This window comes from Maylandia zebra, linkage group LG1 (assembly GCF_041146795.1).
Source record: "Maylandia zebra isolate NMK-2024a linkage group LG1, Mzebra_GT3a, whole genome shotgun sequence".
Classification (NCBI taxonomy): domain Eukaryota; kingdom Metazoa; phylum Chordata; class Actinopteri; order Cichliformes; family Cichlidae; genus Maylandia; species Maylandia zebra.
The window spans coordinates 44,888,608-44,905,314 of record NC_135167.1 but is presented as its reverse complement, the minus strand read 5'-3'; the positions used below and the strand labels follow the sequence as shown (position 1 = coordinate 44,905,314).

The 16,707-nt window shown below is 39.8% G+C and overlaps 1 protein-coding gene across 1 annotated transcript; it reads right to left on the bottom strand.

The window, feature by feature from the left end:
- Positions 1–66: 66 nt before the first annotated feature.
- On the bottom strand, positions 67–16,549 carry LOC101483848 (intestinal mucin-like protein). Its single transcript, XM_024800967.2, has 19 exons — positions 15,395–16,549; positions 14,406–14,683; positions 12,452–12,623; positions 11,729–11,973; positions 11,431–11,614; positions 9,222–9,426; positions 6,805–6,977; positions 6,639–6,708; positions 6,336–6,451; positions 6,212–6,243; positions 5,960–6,128; positions 3,841–3,936; positions 3,662–3,702; positions 2,621–2,872; positions 1,418–1,519; positions 1,078–1,206; positions 946–985; positions 735–852; positions 67–437 (listed from the first exon to the last, which is right to left on the bottom strand). Exons 1-19 carry the CDS (start codon positions 16,431–16,433, stop codon positions 236–238), a joined length of 3,663 nt encoding a protein of 1,220 aa, XP_024656735.2. The 5' UTR covers positions 16,434–16,549; the 3' UTR covers positions 67–235.
- Positions 16,550–16,707: the final 158 nt, after the last annotated feature.

The window sequence follows — 16,707 nt, the reverse complement described above, 5'->3', positions numbered from 1 at the left end:
AAAGTCTTAAACCTCCATGTTTTTCAAACTTTTATGTTCAATCCCCACAAAGACTTGGTGTAAATGTTCATGTTGCAGAAAGACTTTAATGTTCATCACCAAGAAAAGACAGTTTACATCACAGTGGTATGTTGTGATACAGAAAAGGAGCATTTGTTTAACCAGAGATAAGAAAATGAGGCACACTCAGTGTCGAGGTGGTCGAGCCATTGTAAAGCATTTAAGTTACTGATGATCAGCGTCTCCTGCGGCGCTGTGGTTTGGGCGTTGTCCCTTCCACGCATTCTGTTTTGCTGCACTGGCATGACTGAACCATGGTGTAGCTGTGCTGCAGCTTAGACCCATCAGCACAGGTAAGCTCCACCTGCTCCACACTTGTGGTGGCTTCTTGGCAGCACTCGCAATTGTGTACCATTGTGTTGGCTTCCATAGAGTACCTGAACACACACACAGAGAAAGACCAGTTAATGAAGTCTGCACTAGTTACAGTAACTAATCAACAGAAAAATCTGAATGTTCTGTACAATGCCTAATCCTGAGTGGGTGATGTTTAAAGATGATCATTACTTTATTGTTGCACTCATATATACTAGTTCTTATTCATTATTCATGAGTTTACCTACAGCAGATAAATAATAGTGTATTCTTTGGTATGCAATGAAAACAGTGAACATGTAGCAGCCAGTTAAGGGAAATGAAGGCGCTCTCGGTTAAATTTCAAATAATAGACTCACATGGAGAAACTGTCACAGTGTCCAGCGCAATATGTGATGTTAACTGGCTGTGCGCTCTTGCAGTTGTTCAGTTCAAGGATTCTCTGCTCCTTCTGGGTCTTACACAGACTTATATTGCCTGGAACATATAACAACAGTTGCACACTCACGTGAGGCACATTTTTAAACTTTGTTCTTAACATGTATTTAGTTATTTAGTTTGATGGCTTACAGGTTGGGCAGCACCCACTGGCATCTGTTGTTTCAGTGCCCTGGAGGAGGAAGACATTTCATGTTGTGTGAAATATTCAGCAGTAAAATGCAAAATCCACCAATCTGATCTGTAAAAGTCTAATAAACTCACAGGTTCACAGTCCAAGGGGTTAAAGGGAGGACAAGTAGCCTTGGTTTCCTTGGTAACAAGCTGTCCGTTGAGCTTCTCACAGGTATATTGCACACATTTGTCATTAGGAGGTGTGTAAGAGCTGTTGACCTGTAAAACCATGTAAAACAGCAATTCTGGCTCAAAACACAGGGTACCTGTGTGTCATCTCATTTCAAAAAGACTTTTTTGGCTTTGAATTTATAAGCTTTTGTTTTTTAGGTCCTAAATTGCTGATTAGTTTTTAAGAACGAAAAAGAAAGGAGTCCTGCTGTGGTGCTTCTAATGCTAGCATTTATTCGCTGTTGGCTGCAGTACTGACCTCAATAACATGCACCGTCACGTTGTCAGGTGTGGTGAAAATACAGTCCATCTGAACACATGTTCCACAACACTTTCCTGGTTCAGTCTGATATTCATAACCCTGCGAAAGAGTGAGATATGAAGAGTGAGAGAGCTTTGTAAGGAAAGAAGTATGTGTGTGTTTGTGTAGACCTGGGGATGCTGGAATATGCTTCACTGTGGCTGAATTAAAACATGTCTGCATGTGAAGGACCACTTATCACAAATACTTGAATACAGTTGTTGCTAAGGGGGCACAGCCAGTTAGTAGGTTGAAGGGCCAATGACTTTTTAGCATCGTCAGGCATTCTTTTCTTTTCATTATTGAAAAACTGTATTTAATATTTACTTAAGTTATTTTTATCTAATTTAAAAATGTATTTGACTACCTTAAACATCTAAGTGTGACAAGTATGTAAAAACCTAAGAAATCAGTAAAGGGCTAAAAAGGTTTCATCATTACTATTTGCACAACAAAATGAAAGAAGAAAGCCAGTATATAAAGGATAAGTTAAACACTTATGTACTTAGAGGCTAACTTATTTGTTAATGATGCCTTCATAAAGTTCTTAAAGAGTAGCGTTTCAAAATCCACAGTGCTTAATAACATTTAGTTCATTATCTGAAACGTACTTTTAATTCTTCTCTCACCTTAAAGGTATAAAGGCCAACTTTCTATTGGACGGCTCCACCTCATTAAGAAAACATTTAAACAACAGACGGGTGGTGTTTCTATGTGCCCAGTAAACGTTGTGCACCTGAGTGATATTAGTGATATCCAATGTCAGTGACATCATAGCGAGTTACTACTAAAATAAATAGCAGAAATGCTGTTTAGAGAAGTCTGAAGGATTGCGTGTGCATACATATGTGGCCTCATTATTTGAAGCTACAGTTGTGTTTAATGTAACATAGCAACACCATTTCAGCAATGAACATTATTTTCTATTGCAGAAAATAAGAATAGCTCTGCTTCAGTGTTTTGTTTTGGAGTTTTTTTAACCAAGTTTCACAAAGCTGTTCATTTCAATTCACATCTAAGGTTCTAGTTTTTTGGTGCTATTGTTCTGGACCTTATACTGCGATTTGCTCAGGCTGGCTTGCTGGTGTGAAGTGTGGGGCGTTGATTCCTCTTTATGATGTAATGAATGTGCCGTGCGAGTTGGCATGTGAATGAGCTTACAGCAGAACAGTTTTCGTTGCAGACGACAGGTTTGCAGATAACGATGTTCAGCTTGGTGACAGGATCCATTTCGGGGCCACAGTAACATTCCTGGCAGGGCCCGGGTGTAAACGACTCTGACGTTGTTGATATTTCTCCAGCTCCTGATGGTGTTGTTGTTGTTACTGATGCTTGTTCTACAATTGATTGTGCTTCTGGTGCTTCCAGCGGGGGTTCTGATAGTGTGTCTGGTGTTGGGATCTTGGTACCAGGCTAAAGAATTGTATGTTATATATTATATTAATTGCTTCAAGGAATATTTCATACCTCTATATCTATTTTAAGCCTTATCGTAATGATGAGTATAAAACAAAGTTCAGCACAGAGAGAGTTAGCTGGCTTGACAAAATCTAAAACACCAGTCAAAGATAACATATATAAGGGGGTGTTTTACATGTCAACTGAGCACTCCCTAGTCCAATCAAAGATCGTATCAGTGAAGTGAGTAATAGAGATCTATAAAGAACATAAAAATTGACATAAAAAAAACACTTTTCCAACAAATAGGAGAGACTGGTGATTTCATCGCCACAAGTGCGGTAAAATTAACTCAAGCTATAAGCACTTCATGCGGTCTCCGTGCTGCTGTTTATTTCTACCTGCACATTAGAACCCTATCACTTTGAACTGCAGAGCTGAATACACGTTAAAGCTACTTGGTGTGTTCAGCTGTGACACGTGAAGTTTTGCCTACAAATGTAACTGATTTACTTGCTTTCCAATAGCTGCGATTGAAATGAAGACCTAACCATCCATCTGAATACATACATTCCAGCGAAAGAGCCTCACACAATTTTCACTGTTGTAACTTTACAGCTGGGCTTCATTCAGTTTTCAGTCAGGCACAGTTTAAAAAGTTGAATATACTGATGTAAGTCATACATACATCAAGTGCAGGATGCTGCACTTTGTTATGTGTATAATTCAGGACAACAGATGGTTCTTGTTTAGTGTATTAGGGAAAACCACTTCTTGTTTCCAGAGTTTGAACTGTGTGCTTACCTTGTATTCAGTCATGTTATAGACACATACACCTTTAGGAACTGCAGACACAAAGAGACATGGGTTTAGTTAACATTCACACATATGCATTGATGATCTGTTGTAGTTTACATTGTACTAGACTCCATCCATTTATTCATTCACTTCCATTCACAGGCTGATGGATTAGAGTGACATACCACAGTTGTAGGATAGGCAACAGGTGCCATTGGTAATGCTCAGTTGGAAGCCCAGCAAGCACGTGGGAGGAGGAGGACACAGGTTTACGTTGCATTCTGTTGCAAAAGGAACGAGAACTTGTCAGAATGTGATGATGAAGATTTGCACAACTTTCCATTTGATAACAATAACTTGAAGAACCAGGAAAGCAACTGTTTACATGATTTAGTACAAGCTGGGAAGGGACTTTGCTGAGCCAAGCTCTCTTTTAATTTAATTCAATGAAATGAAATTACATTTTATTTATATAGCTCCAAAACACAAAAACAGTTGCCCCAGGGCACTTTATGTTGCAAGGGTAAGACTTTACAATATTGCAAGGTCTTACCCCAACAGTCAGATAACCCCTATGAGCAAGCACTTTGCTGACAGTGGGAGGAAAAACTTCCTTTTAACAGGAAGAAGAACCAGCCTCAGGGAAGGGCTTATATCTGCTGTGACTAGCTGCGGGTGAGAGGAGAAAGACAGGACCAAACACAAGCTGTACAAGAGACCCAAAGATTAATAATAACTAATGATTAAATGTAAAGTGGTGTATGAAAGTGTATACCTTCCATTTAACTTTTAAATATCTTACGAACAACAAGTAAGCCAGCAGTCTGAGAGTGAAGGACTGTGTTGACCTGTATTGACCTTAGTACTGTGACCTCAGTACAGTACCTTGGTACTGTGAGGTCCACACATACTCATATGTGCCATTGCCAGAAGGTTGGTTGTGTATTCCAGCACAGTGGAAGGGCTGGACAGGGCCATAGAAGGTCCTTAACCCACGAGTAGGACCGGTATCTTCTACTCAAGACTTATGATGACACCCGGACTGCCGGACTAGCATTGGGATGAAATCCTTGGATCTATTATCAGACCCTGGTGCACAACGATGAACAGGCTCATGTGGATGCAGATAGTTCCTCAAGGATAAAGGAATTAATATCATTGAATGGCTTCTAGGATTACCTGACTAAGTCCCATATAACGCCTCTACAACATTACGCTTTGGTCCATCCAACACCACCAGGTTGCACTTTAGACTGTCCAAGAACTCAGTTATACCCTAATACAGACCTGGGAGGAGTCCCTCAGGACACAGTCGGTGATCCACTACCCTGCACCGTTAAGTGCTTGGCATTTCCCATCATGGTGTCCCCCAGGAGATCCCACAGGAGACCATCTATATATCTGACATTGCCAGATTTAAGCACATGGGCAAACAACTAAATATCATTTTGAGTTGCTGCTAAGAAATTTTACAAAATGGACTAGCCTGCCACATATTTTTTTCACTTTGATTTTTGGGGTGTCTTTGAATTAAGCCCTATGTAGGTTGATAATCTCCATTTTCATCAAATAATATGACACGCTTTTAGTCCTAGAACATTCATCTATATCAGTTGAGAAAAGCAGCGTGATCGTTGTCCCTGAGATCTGATGTTTGTTCCAAAACATTGTAATCAACAGATTAATGTGAATGTAGTCTTTTTTTTTCTAAACAACCATGTGATGATTTCAAAGAACAGCAATAAGTACATTGGCACAAGCTCTACCGATCTTGATTTTTCTGTGATTTTGAGTTTTCGTTTTCATTATTATTCACTGACTGAGATGGAGATTTCAATCACACAGAACCAAGCTGCCTCTGAAAAGCAAACAGAAATGCAAATGTGCATATTTTCCATTAAGCTAAATAACTACGTTATGAATGTGCCAGGCATGAGACTACCTCCAGGTGTTATCTGGCATATTAGGCTCAGAAGGTGGAGTGGGTTGTCCACGAACCAGAAGGTTGTTGGATTGATACCTTACTCTTCTAGTTTGAGTATTCAAGTATCCTAAGTTGCCGCTGATGCATCCAATGGAGTGTGTGTGTAAATGTCAGAAAGCACAGAGGGATGAAAGTGCTGCGTGAATAATGTCTGTGATCGACTGGACGAGTCTTGTAACAAAAACGCTTTGAGATGAAATTTGAGCATAAAGACAGTACTAGTCCCAGGAAAGGCAATTTTCATCAGTGTCAGTCATCCATTTGTGTGATATCAACGGCAAGACATTGTTTAAAGCTAGTTCAAAGACACTAAAACTGACCACATGACTGTGTTGTGCAGCAGTTCACTGTATTGTTGACCAGTTGCTGGCCAGGCTCGCTGCAGTTAGGACTTTGTACAGACTGGCACTGAACAGGCTCACACTGGACGCTCATGGAGTCCTTGTCACAAACACAGGTTTGACAGTCACTTGTCCAAGTCTCGCCCAGCTGTTTAAAAGAAACACACCGATTCAGATTCACACATCTTATTCATTGTTAAGAAGGCATGAACATAAGAGCAGAGTTCTCACCTGTTTGGGTTTTCCATCAGGTCCAACACAGGCTGAAAGGCAATCACAGACAGTAGCAGGTGATGTTTGGGAGAAAAATATTTCAAAGCCCAGCAAAATAGCGTTCTGCAGAATCTGGTCTTACCACAGGTGTCAACACATATGTCATGTACTGTGTTGAATAATGTGGTACCATGAGGACAGAAACAACCTTCCTTAGTGTTGTTACTGGATGCCACTGTTTGGTATGCCGTGTTGTATCTGATGAGAGAAAATGAATTAGCCCATCAAAAATAGAGATTGGGCTAATCTTGATTAAATATATATATATATTTAATTAATCCTACTATCAAAATATTCCATATCCCCCCCAGAAAATACACATCACTAAATTCATCAGGGTCATTAAACAAACAAAAGTTCTTCACACTGATATGGTTTACGCTACCCGTTGTTGCATGTAGGCTCTACGGATGGACCACAGGGCATGTACACTTTGTTGCTTGGACACTTGTGCTCTGAAAGATGGAAGTATGTTAAGAGCACATTGTTCAGAACTGCAAAAACCAAATAACCAAAAAATCAACTGTATGGATATAATATGTATATCTCACCACAGAGCCCATTGGTAGCATTTCTCCAATCGATACAGATTCCTTCATTAGAACATTCAGTGGCATAAGCCTCCAGACTGCAGCAGCTGTTTTTGCCAAGATTGCAAGTGTCAAAGACACATGATGTCACAAATGGTCCTGGAGGTACAACTTTGTGGCATGGTGCAAATAAACTAGAAGACATACAAGCCAGAGTGTATCAGGAAAATGATTATTCACAAAATGTGTACAAACATTCATACATCATACAATGACTAAAAACGTCCATATATGTAATAGGCCAGTTACTTGTCTCAGTGCTATCGCTTAGCTTATAAACTTCGTACAAAAAGTGAAGAAACTAGTGTTCGGTCAATTATTTCTTTGTTTTTGTTTTTGGTAAAAGGACTGGATAGTGCTTTTACCGAAACAAAAACAAAATTGGTGAGTGGAATGGACAGTGCTTGTCTACTCTACCTAAGCACTCGTGCCTCATAATGTACAACACCCCTCATCCAGACAAGCACTTTTCTTCCTATGTGTGTTAAGTGTTTTCAATCTAACATTCACATGGATCTGATGGATGCATCAGTGAGCAACTTGAGGTCAATATCTTACCCGAGGATATTTGGCATAGAGACTGGAGGAGCCAGGGATCAAACCACCTAACTTTCAATTAGGAGTTGACCTGCTCTACCTCCTGAGCTACAACCACCCAGACTGCTGCTCTGCCCACAAATGTGGGCTCTTTACAAATGTGGTACCATTTTATAAAGCTTGGCCTTCAATTTGGAGACGGTACTAAACCTCTACAAACCACTGTAGCAGGGTCCATGCTCACAGTTGTTTTTGATCAAGCACCAATAAGGTAACCAGAAGCTGAAAACCAGTCAATAGAGTTTGCTGTAAGGCATTTGTAGAGAAGATTTGGCAAGTTTTTCATGGGCGCATACACTAAAGTCAGTGGCTCCATTTAAGGAGAAATAAACAGGCTCTAAAACATTATGATTTATACCATACCATCTATATTTATAAAGCACTTTAACATAAAACCAGAGTTCACAAAGTGCTGTACATATGCAAATAGCATAAGCAAAGTAAAAATAAAATTAAAATACGATAAAATGAAATAAATAACTAAAATAAAATAAAACATGTTCAAACAAATTGAGTCAATCCCCTTAAACAAAGGCTTCAGTGAATAAAAATGTTTTGAGAAGAGTCTTAAACTTTATTTATTGGCAAGAAGCACTGTTACGACAAAGAAATACCATGTCCTTCCTTTTTGTGTTAATTTCAGTTATATCAATAACCAGTTATAGATTATAAAAGCTCCTCCCATTAAATTTTCTTCTTTTTATTTTTTATAAGTATTTCCCTAATGCTGTTAAACAGAGTAAGGCAGCTTTTCCAAATATCCTGGTTTAATTTTTGATGCTGACATTATTTTATGTGCACACAGAAACAAAATATGGTAAGAGTTATTTCATCTAGAATTGATGAATTTGTGGAACTTTTTTAGAGAGTGAGGAAGGTAACTGAAGAAGAAATACACAGTGCATCATGGGAATCCCCGGCAGCCTACATCTATTGCAGCATAACTAAGGGAGGATTCAGGGTCACCTGGTCCAGCCCTAACTATATGCTTTAGCAAAAAGGAAAGTTTGAAGCCTAATCTTGAAAGTAGAGATAGTGTCTGTCTCCTGAATCCAAACTGGAAGCTGGTTCCACAGAAGAGGGGCCTGAAAACTGAAGGCTCTGCCTCCCATTCTACTTTTAAATACTCTAGGAACAACAAGTAGGCCTGCAGAGCGAGAGCGAAGTGCTCTAATAGGGTGATATGGTACTACAAGGTCATTAAGATAAGATGGGGCCTGATTATTTAAGACCTTGTATGTGAGGAGCAGGATTTTGAATTCTGGATTTAACAGGAAGCCAAAACAGGAGAAATCTGCTCTCTCTTTCTAGTCCCTGTCAGGACTCTTGCTGCAGTATTTTGGATCAGCTGAAGGCTTTTCAGGGAGTTTTTTGGACTTCCTGATAATAATGAATTACAGTCGTCCAGCCTGGAAGTAATAAATGCATGAACTAGTGTTTCAGCGTCACTCTGAGGCAAATTGTACCTATTTAATAGATCAGATTGGAATGGATGACTGGAGAACTGTTTACTAGGAACAGAACTTGGCTAAGTCATTCAGTACTGTCTCAGTTTCGTCTTCATCTGTATGCTCTGCCACTTTATGATACATACTATTGATTTAGGATATTTGCAGCGCTCCTTCACAGGCTGTCAACTTGACAATCAAACTGGAAAGAAAATACCATTATACCACATTCCCCAAATCATTCTGTTCTACATGTGCAGAATAAGTACATTTTTCTATCTACCAAAATGAAAAGTATAACGAGTTTGCTGAACAGTTTGTGGTTCTCTTTACCTGGTAGTTAGTAGATCACAGACAGCAGGTTCACAAACAGGTGGTGTTGAGTGTGAGGGCTTTGATGTGGTTCTGGGTGTTGGTGGGGTTGTGGGGATAACGCAGGGTGTATGTGGGACCTGCCACTCGCCTGCAGTGTCTGAGCAACTTCCCACCTGGCCATTTGGAGAACGGCATTCATTGCTCTGGGAGTTGTCACAGGTACCTAGTAAAGGAAAAGCAGCAGAATGAAGCCTGAGCAGTAGCCTAAGAAAGAAACTTATTATATGATCAATATCAAAGTTATGTAGGCATACCTGCATACTTACATACTTCTTTTTCTTATCTAAGCTTCACTCTAATTAAATTTACAGTTTGTTCAAGACATGTACAGATATTTCTTTAAATGGGAAATTAGTTAACATTTCAGTACAAACATAATTTTTAGCGGCAATCAAAATGTTTTATACCCACTACAGATCAAACGTTTTAGAACACCCCAATTTTTCCAGTTTTTTATTGAAAATTATGCAGTTTAATGTCTCACTGCACTCTGAAATTAAAGCATAGTACAAAATGACCAAAATGTACTAAACTTTTGTCCAGTCAGAACAGCTGGACACCCCTGTGGCACTCTTTCTACAATAGAAATCAAATATTGTTCAGAAGTTCTTCCCATATCTGTTGCAGAAGTTCCCATAAATGAGGCACTGCTTGGTTGCTTTGCTTTGTCTCTTCTGTCCAGTTCATCCCAAACCAGCTCGATGGGGTTTAAGTCTGGAGACTGTGGTGTATGCTCAACAGCATACAAAGATGCTGCATGATGAACCAAAGATTTCAAATTTGGATTCATCAGTCCAAAATACCTTCTTCCAGTCTTCAGTGGTCCAACAGCAGTTGTTAATGGCCCAGACAAGCCTCTTTGTCTTATTCTGGCATCTTAGCGATGGCTTTCTTGCTGCAAGCTCAAAGTCTTCTCTTCACAGTTGAAACTGGGACTTCCTTACCACGACCACTATTAGGCTGTGCTTGAAGCTGTTGTCCTGCGAGCCACCAATCACACAAGCTGTTAACTCTCCAAAACTCTGATTCATTTGTGGCTTTGGGTCTGCCAGACCTCTTCCTGCCAGAGTTTGTTTCTGAGTGCCTTTTGATGGTGAAGGAAACTGTACTCACTGACACCTTGACATTCTTCCTAATTTCTCTGTAGATAAAAGACCTAACCTTTTTAGTGTTAAGATGGTCTGTCTCTTCCATTGTTAATTGCATTTTTTGTAGCAACCCACTACTTTCTGCAGTACAATATTGTTCAACTGATGCTGACGAGGGTATCGTACCACAGTGTATTCCAACACTGCTTTTATGCAGACAGAGGGGGTTGTAAGCATTCCAGAAAAGTTGGAACACCTGTAGCAATTAGTAGCACCAGCTTTGCAGAACAGCTTTAAATTGTTAACTCATGTTCTGTTCCCTGAAAAGGGCCTTTTTGGATAATTCTGAAATGGACGTCATTTTTCAGTTTTGAGTAACCTTATGTTTTTTTAACCTCTGGCAGTTCACCACTTACCTTTGTACCATTTCAAGCAATTCATTGGACCTGAATGACATGAATTGCAATAAAAAACTGGAAAAATTGGGGTTTCTAAAACTTTTTTTTTTAAGTATATAACTTTGTTTGTGTTGCATTTTTAATTTCTCTTGGTATTTGGGATTAGTTAGATGTGTGAAGTTTAAAAAAATCATGACTCTCAGCTGGAACTGCAGTAAAACAAGGTGAGGAGTTTAATGATATGCAGCAGGAATTACAAAACTATAGCTATAACGGGCTTCAGTATACCAGAGAATTGGTATTGGTCTGAAACTGAAGCTTAGTTCCAGACTTAGTTCAACTAAGGCCCGAGGGCGCGATACGGCAAGCCTCGCCTCTGTCAGTCTGTCCCAGGGCAGCTGTGGCTACAACTGTAGCCTCCACCAGTGTGTGAATGTGAGAGTGAATAGTGGAACTGTAAAGTGCTTTGAGGGCGTTGAAAAGCGCTATATAAATGCAGTCCATTATTATTATTATTAACCAAAGTGTGCTGAGGCTGTCTCACCTTCTAGATTGAATATGGATTAGAGTTAAATTTGATTGCAAGTGGCCGAGGAATCTTTTCTATTATTAATATTTGGCTTATTAATGGTCATTGTTTAGACCTGGGTTAAAGATTGGGAGAAGTATTCTCTAACTCACCACATTGTCCCTCTGTGTTTCCTTCAAAGAGGGAGTAGGGAAGGTCAATGCTGAATGAAGAGCCTGAATAGACTATTTTTGCACTGATGTCTTGTAACTCCAATGTGGTGATTATATCTGTGCTAGTAATGCGCAGGACAGAATTGCTATAGGCAGGATAGATCTTTTGCTGATTGACAAACACCTGTAGGTAACAACACAATTTACATTAAAAAATAGTGTGAAACAAGCATCATACTCATTTGAAAGATTAACCATTAGATCAGCTTTCGCTTGGTCAAATTGAATTATTGCTTACCACATTAGTTGGTATTCCTGAAGACATCAGCTGAGTCAAAACCACTTTGAAAGATTTATATGTAACAGTAAGAACCTTGGGACAGAATGTACTGCTTGATGGATCACAATCACGGTTCACTACAACAGTCAGGTTATATTTAGCAATAATCTCTTTGACCAGGTAGTAAGAGCAATTCTCATTGAAATTGTAGGATTCTCCATCAAATGTTAAGTAGTGGGATCCACACCAGACACTGCACACACCTGCAGGGTGAAAAGAATCATGTATAGAAATGTCAAGTAATAACTGGAACAGGAAAAATAGACAAGCGTCATAAGTTAACAAAAGACCATAGATCTGCCTAAACAGTCAGAATGCAGGCTGATCCCAGATGTATTTATAAAGAACATTTAATACAAGGTTGGCCAAAGTGCTGTAGATAAAACAGAGTATTGCACAGTAATGTAAAAACTTCACTATATGGACACGTGCCCACTCACAACAATAAATATGCCACAAAAAGACGATAGACAATAACAGCCTAAATAACTAGCAACAACATGAAGGGTATTCATGGCCATTGATCAGCGGTGGCTTTTCATGTATTTACAAGCCTCAAGGCTCTGACACAAGATTATCTGCAGTATATCAAAGAGACAGATTTCATATTGTGTATTTATATACACCATAAGTACAGTGTATATTTTGCTGTGTATTTATAATATACATTATTAAGCTTACATCGACATTCATAGTGAGGGCAGCATCCGTCATCATCAGAGATCTTAGCAGCACTGCGTCCATTGGTGCAGATGGGCTGCTGCATAGTAGGACAGACTGTTGGCATCGTTATAATCTTCCCATTAATGCACGTAGCTGTGGTGCAGTTGCCGGCATCCCAGGACTCTCCATTCTGAACAAGTATTGACAAACAAAAGATGATTTAGGAGATCATGGGTTTGTTTAAAATACACTGTCTTTCAAGTAAATTGTCATAATCTCATTTAGGTTTATAATTATTCTTATCCCAGACATATGCTCTTTTATTTAGTAATTTATTGCATTTTGCACATATCTAAAATATATGTTTATTTATTTTTGGAAGTTTTTGATCCACTTTTTACATTTGTAAATCTGTGAAGTAACAGTAAAGCTGAAGTCACCAGATTATTATTAATATGTGAAAGAACCCCCACAGGTACAGAACATGCTAACAAAGAGCCCCAAGTTGTTGTCAAACCAGAAACATTCATCCTGTGAAGCAGCTGTGCTAACCACTGCTCCATTCAGCCACTGTGTTTCATTTCTGCATTATATGTTTTTTTCAGCTTAGAGCAGTGGTTCCCAAACTGTTTTTGCTGGGCCCCCCTTTGTTTTAGAAGAAAAATGTTGCCCCCCCCCCCCAACACGCAAACACATCCTCCCACCACACAGACTCATATTTTGCTTTCAAACTCCATTGCTGTTTATTTCACATCTCGACTCTGGTCCGATTTCACATACTAACTCTTTTACGCTATGTCCACACCTACACGGTCATTTTTGAAAACGCAGCTGTTTCTATGCGTTTGGGCTTTTCGTCCACACGTAAATGGCGTTTCAAATCACCGAAAACTGCGATTTTTTAACTTTTAACTCCATTTTTGTTCGTCACGCAACGTCAAAGGTATGCGCCTTTTTTCACATCAGGCTGTGCGCAACGTTATTGTTTACATGAGATGAATTGCAGAATGATAGAGACAAAATACTGTTAATCTGACTGTCTGCAGGTTTTACACGCAGTTGCTGTCCCTCCATTTACAAAGGCAGAGGCGTCACGGTGTGATTATTTTACATGTAGTTGTTTTTTTCCTGTGTAATAATGTTCAACATTGCTGTCAATACATTTTTCAAAAAATGCCTCTCTGTGGAAAATGGGTTCAAAAACATAAACAGCTGTGGGATCCTGTTTGTCTGTGATTTGAACCGAGGGGAATAAATCATGGCAGGATCAGCCTGATGTTATTTGCATCCCACTGTAACTTTATAAAGAGCAAAATGTCAGGAGTAGTTAATCATTATAAGAAGTGTTTGTAAACTAAAAATCAAGAATGTAGGATACTGTTTGTCCGTGATTTGGAGAGCCCAACGCGCGGGGAGATCTACCTCGGCACTTGTGCAGGTGAAGCCAAAGAGAAGATATGCTTCACCATGTTTTCTAGTTTTTGGCTTGGAAGGGAGTTGGTTTGGAAACATATTTGGCGATGTTTCATCTCCTGCTTTGTGTTTGTATGGAAGCCCCGTTAAAAACCTGTCAATTATGCTAGCAGTATCCAAACGTTCTTTTTTTTTCTCTCTTTTCATACCGCGCCCCCCCTGCAATGGCTCTGTGCCCCCCCCTAGGGGGTGGGCCCCACACTTTGGGAACCTCTGGCTTAGAGCATGGCTGTACACAGTGGTGCACTAAGGTAGGCCTATTATCAGCAAATCAACACCATGGACTTGGAATTACTAAATGGTCTATTGTGGATCTACACTCTACAGCCTCTCAACTGGTATTCACCAAGGCATCACAGTGGTAAATGACAAAAATAGATATAGCTATTATTGCAGTCAGGTTCAGGGTGTCACACCAGCACCAAAGTGGTATTTAACAAAAAGCCCATACATTGCCCTCACTCAATAAATAATAAAAACATATGTAATCATGTCACACCTGTCTCGGTGGATACACATCATTGCAGACATTTTGAGTAGATGAAGTTATTGATGTACTTGAAGTAAAGGAGGCAGGACTAGTTGTTGTCAGAGGTACTGAGCTGGAAATTGTGGCCTTTGTAGTAGTGCTGAATACTGTAGTTGTAGAGTGTGCAGTAGTGGGCACACTTGGTGTCACAGGACAAGGACTGGACTGTGTCTCAATTTCACAAGATGCATTGCAAAATGCAGCATAACACCACCCTAACCCATCAGTGACATTGTACACAAACTCCCCTGTGAAAAAACAAACAAAAACAAAACACAGATAATTAAACAAGCGCTGTACTGGTATCCAACTGGACAGGCTGGATGCGTATGTGTGTGTCAAATTAACAGTTTTTGTTATGTCCATTTCTAACTAAAGACTGATATGCTTTTTCTTCATGAACAGCTCTGGGATTTAGAACAATATGCATTCAAATAAGAACTTCAGATGAGAATATAAAACTCTAAATTTGAGGTAAGATAATGGATGAAAACAACATTAAGGGACTTAATGACCTATATACAGTGACATACTGTGCAGAAAGTTCCCCAATTCCCTATGAAACCCATGTTGGTTTTTGTGGAGACCATTCAGAAAGCCAGACATGCAGTAACATGCAGCTGAAGTTACAATGTCACCTGCTCTGGCCCCAGGAATAGAATTATCTATAGTAGTTGGGGTTTACCATCACGACTCTAAAAATAGTTAGAAATAACCTAATTTTTTCCTTGAAAAGACTGTTGCCAAGTGGGTAAGGTAAAGGTGTACCAAGGGTTATGTTTTGGACTACACATCTTCCTCACAATCAACTGTTTTCCTGGATGCTTTGGGAGAACCTGCTATACGACGGCTAACTGGGTCTAAACTTGAAATTTAAAACAAGAACAAAGGTGTCCTAACAACATGTGTTCAGAATTAAAGAAAAATAAAATGATAACAAAAATGAAAGAGAAACCTACCAGCATGATGCGAAGCTCCATTGACAATGCATACACATCGTGTCGAGGTTGTATTAAGGGGTGATGAAGAAGCAGCTGTGGTTGTGGTTACACTGGGGCTTACACTAGTTGCGTAAACAGTCGTGCTGCCTGGAACAGTCTCTGTTGTAGGAGTAAAAGAAGTTGTACCTCTAGATGTTGAGGGTAAAATAGTTGTGTTTAAAACAGAAGGATTTGAAATTGCAGTTGAAGAAAACGATGATCCTGTTATGACAACTAAGGTTGATGCAGCTGTGGTAGAGGATGTTGTTGGTCCCGATGTAACTATTTTTGGTGTTTTTGTTGTCATAACTGTGGCTGTTGTGGATTCAAATGCTGTTGTCTCTGTGGGTGTTGTAGCTGTTCCTTCAGTGGTAGTGAAAGGCCCAGATGTAATTTCAGTACTCACAGATGGTTTTGATGTAACCGTTGTGGATCCTTGACCTGTTGTTTCAACATGTGGAGTTGTGGTCGTGGTTTCAACAACAGCTGTGGTAGAGGATGTTGTTGGTCCCGATGTGACTATTTTTGGTGTTTTTGTTGTCATAACTGTGGCTGTTGTGGATTCAAATGCTGTTGTCTCTGTGGGTGTTGTAGCTGTTCCTTCAGTGGTAGTGAAAGGCCCAGATGTAATTTCAGTACTCACAGATGGTTTTGATGTAACCGTGGTGGATCCTTGACCTGTTGTTTCAACATATGGAGTTGTGGTCGTGGTTTCAACAACAGCTGTGGTAGAGGATGTTGTTGGTCCCGATGTGACTATTTTTGGTGTTTTTGTTGTCATAACTGTGGCTGTTGTGGATTCAAATGCTGTTGTCTCTGCAGGTGTTGTAGCTGTTCCTTTAGTGGTAGTGAAAGGCCCAGATGTAATTTCAGTACTCACAGATGGTTTTGATGTAACCGTGGTGGATCCTTGACCTGTTGTTTCAACATGTGGACTTGTGGTCGTGGTTTCAACAACAGCTGTGGTAGAGGATGTTGTTGGTCCCGATGTGACTATTTTTGGTGTTTTTGTTGTCATAACTGTGGCTGTTGTGGATTCAAATGCTGTTGTCTCTGCAGGTGTTGTAGCTGTTCCTTTAGTGGTAGTGAAAGGCCCAGATGTAATTTCAGTACTCACAGATGGTTTTGATGTAACCGTTGTGGATCCTTGACCTGTTGTTTCAACATATGGAGTTGTGGTCGTGGTTTCAACAACAGCTGTGGTAGAGGATGTTGTTGGTCCCGATGTGACTATTTTTGGTGTTTTTGTTGTCATAACTGTGGCTGTTGTGGATTCAAATGCTGTTGTCTCT

Excerpts from the sequence above, each read along its gene's own strand:
- LOC101483848 (XM_024800967.2), bottom strand. The coding sequence starts at position 16,433 with ATGACAACAAAAACACCAAAAATAGTCACATCGGGACCAACAACATCC. Across the intron at positions 6,244-6,335 it reads CATATGTGTTGACACCTGTG|CCTGTGTTGGACCTGATGGA; the intron begins GTAAGACCAGAT and ends ATTGCCTTTCAG. Across the intron at positions 3,703-3,840 it reads TTGCCTATCCTACAACTGTG|TTCCTAAAGGTGTATGTGTC; the intron begins GTATGTCACTCT and ends TTGTGTCTGCAG.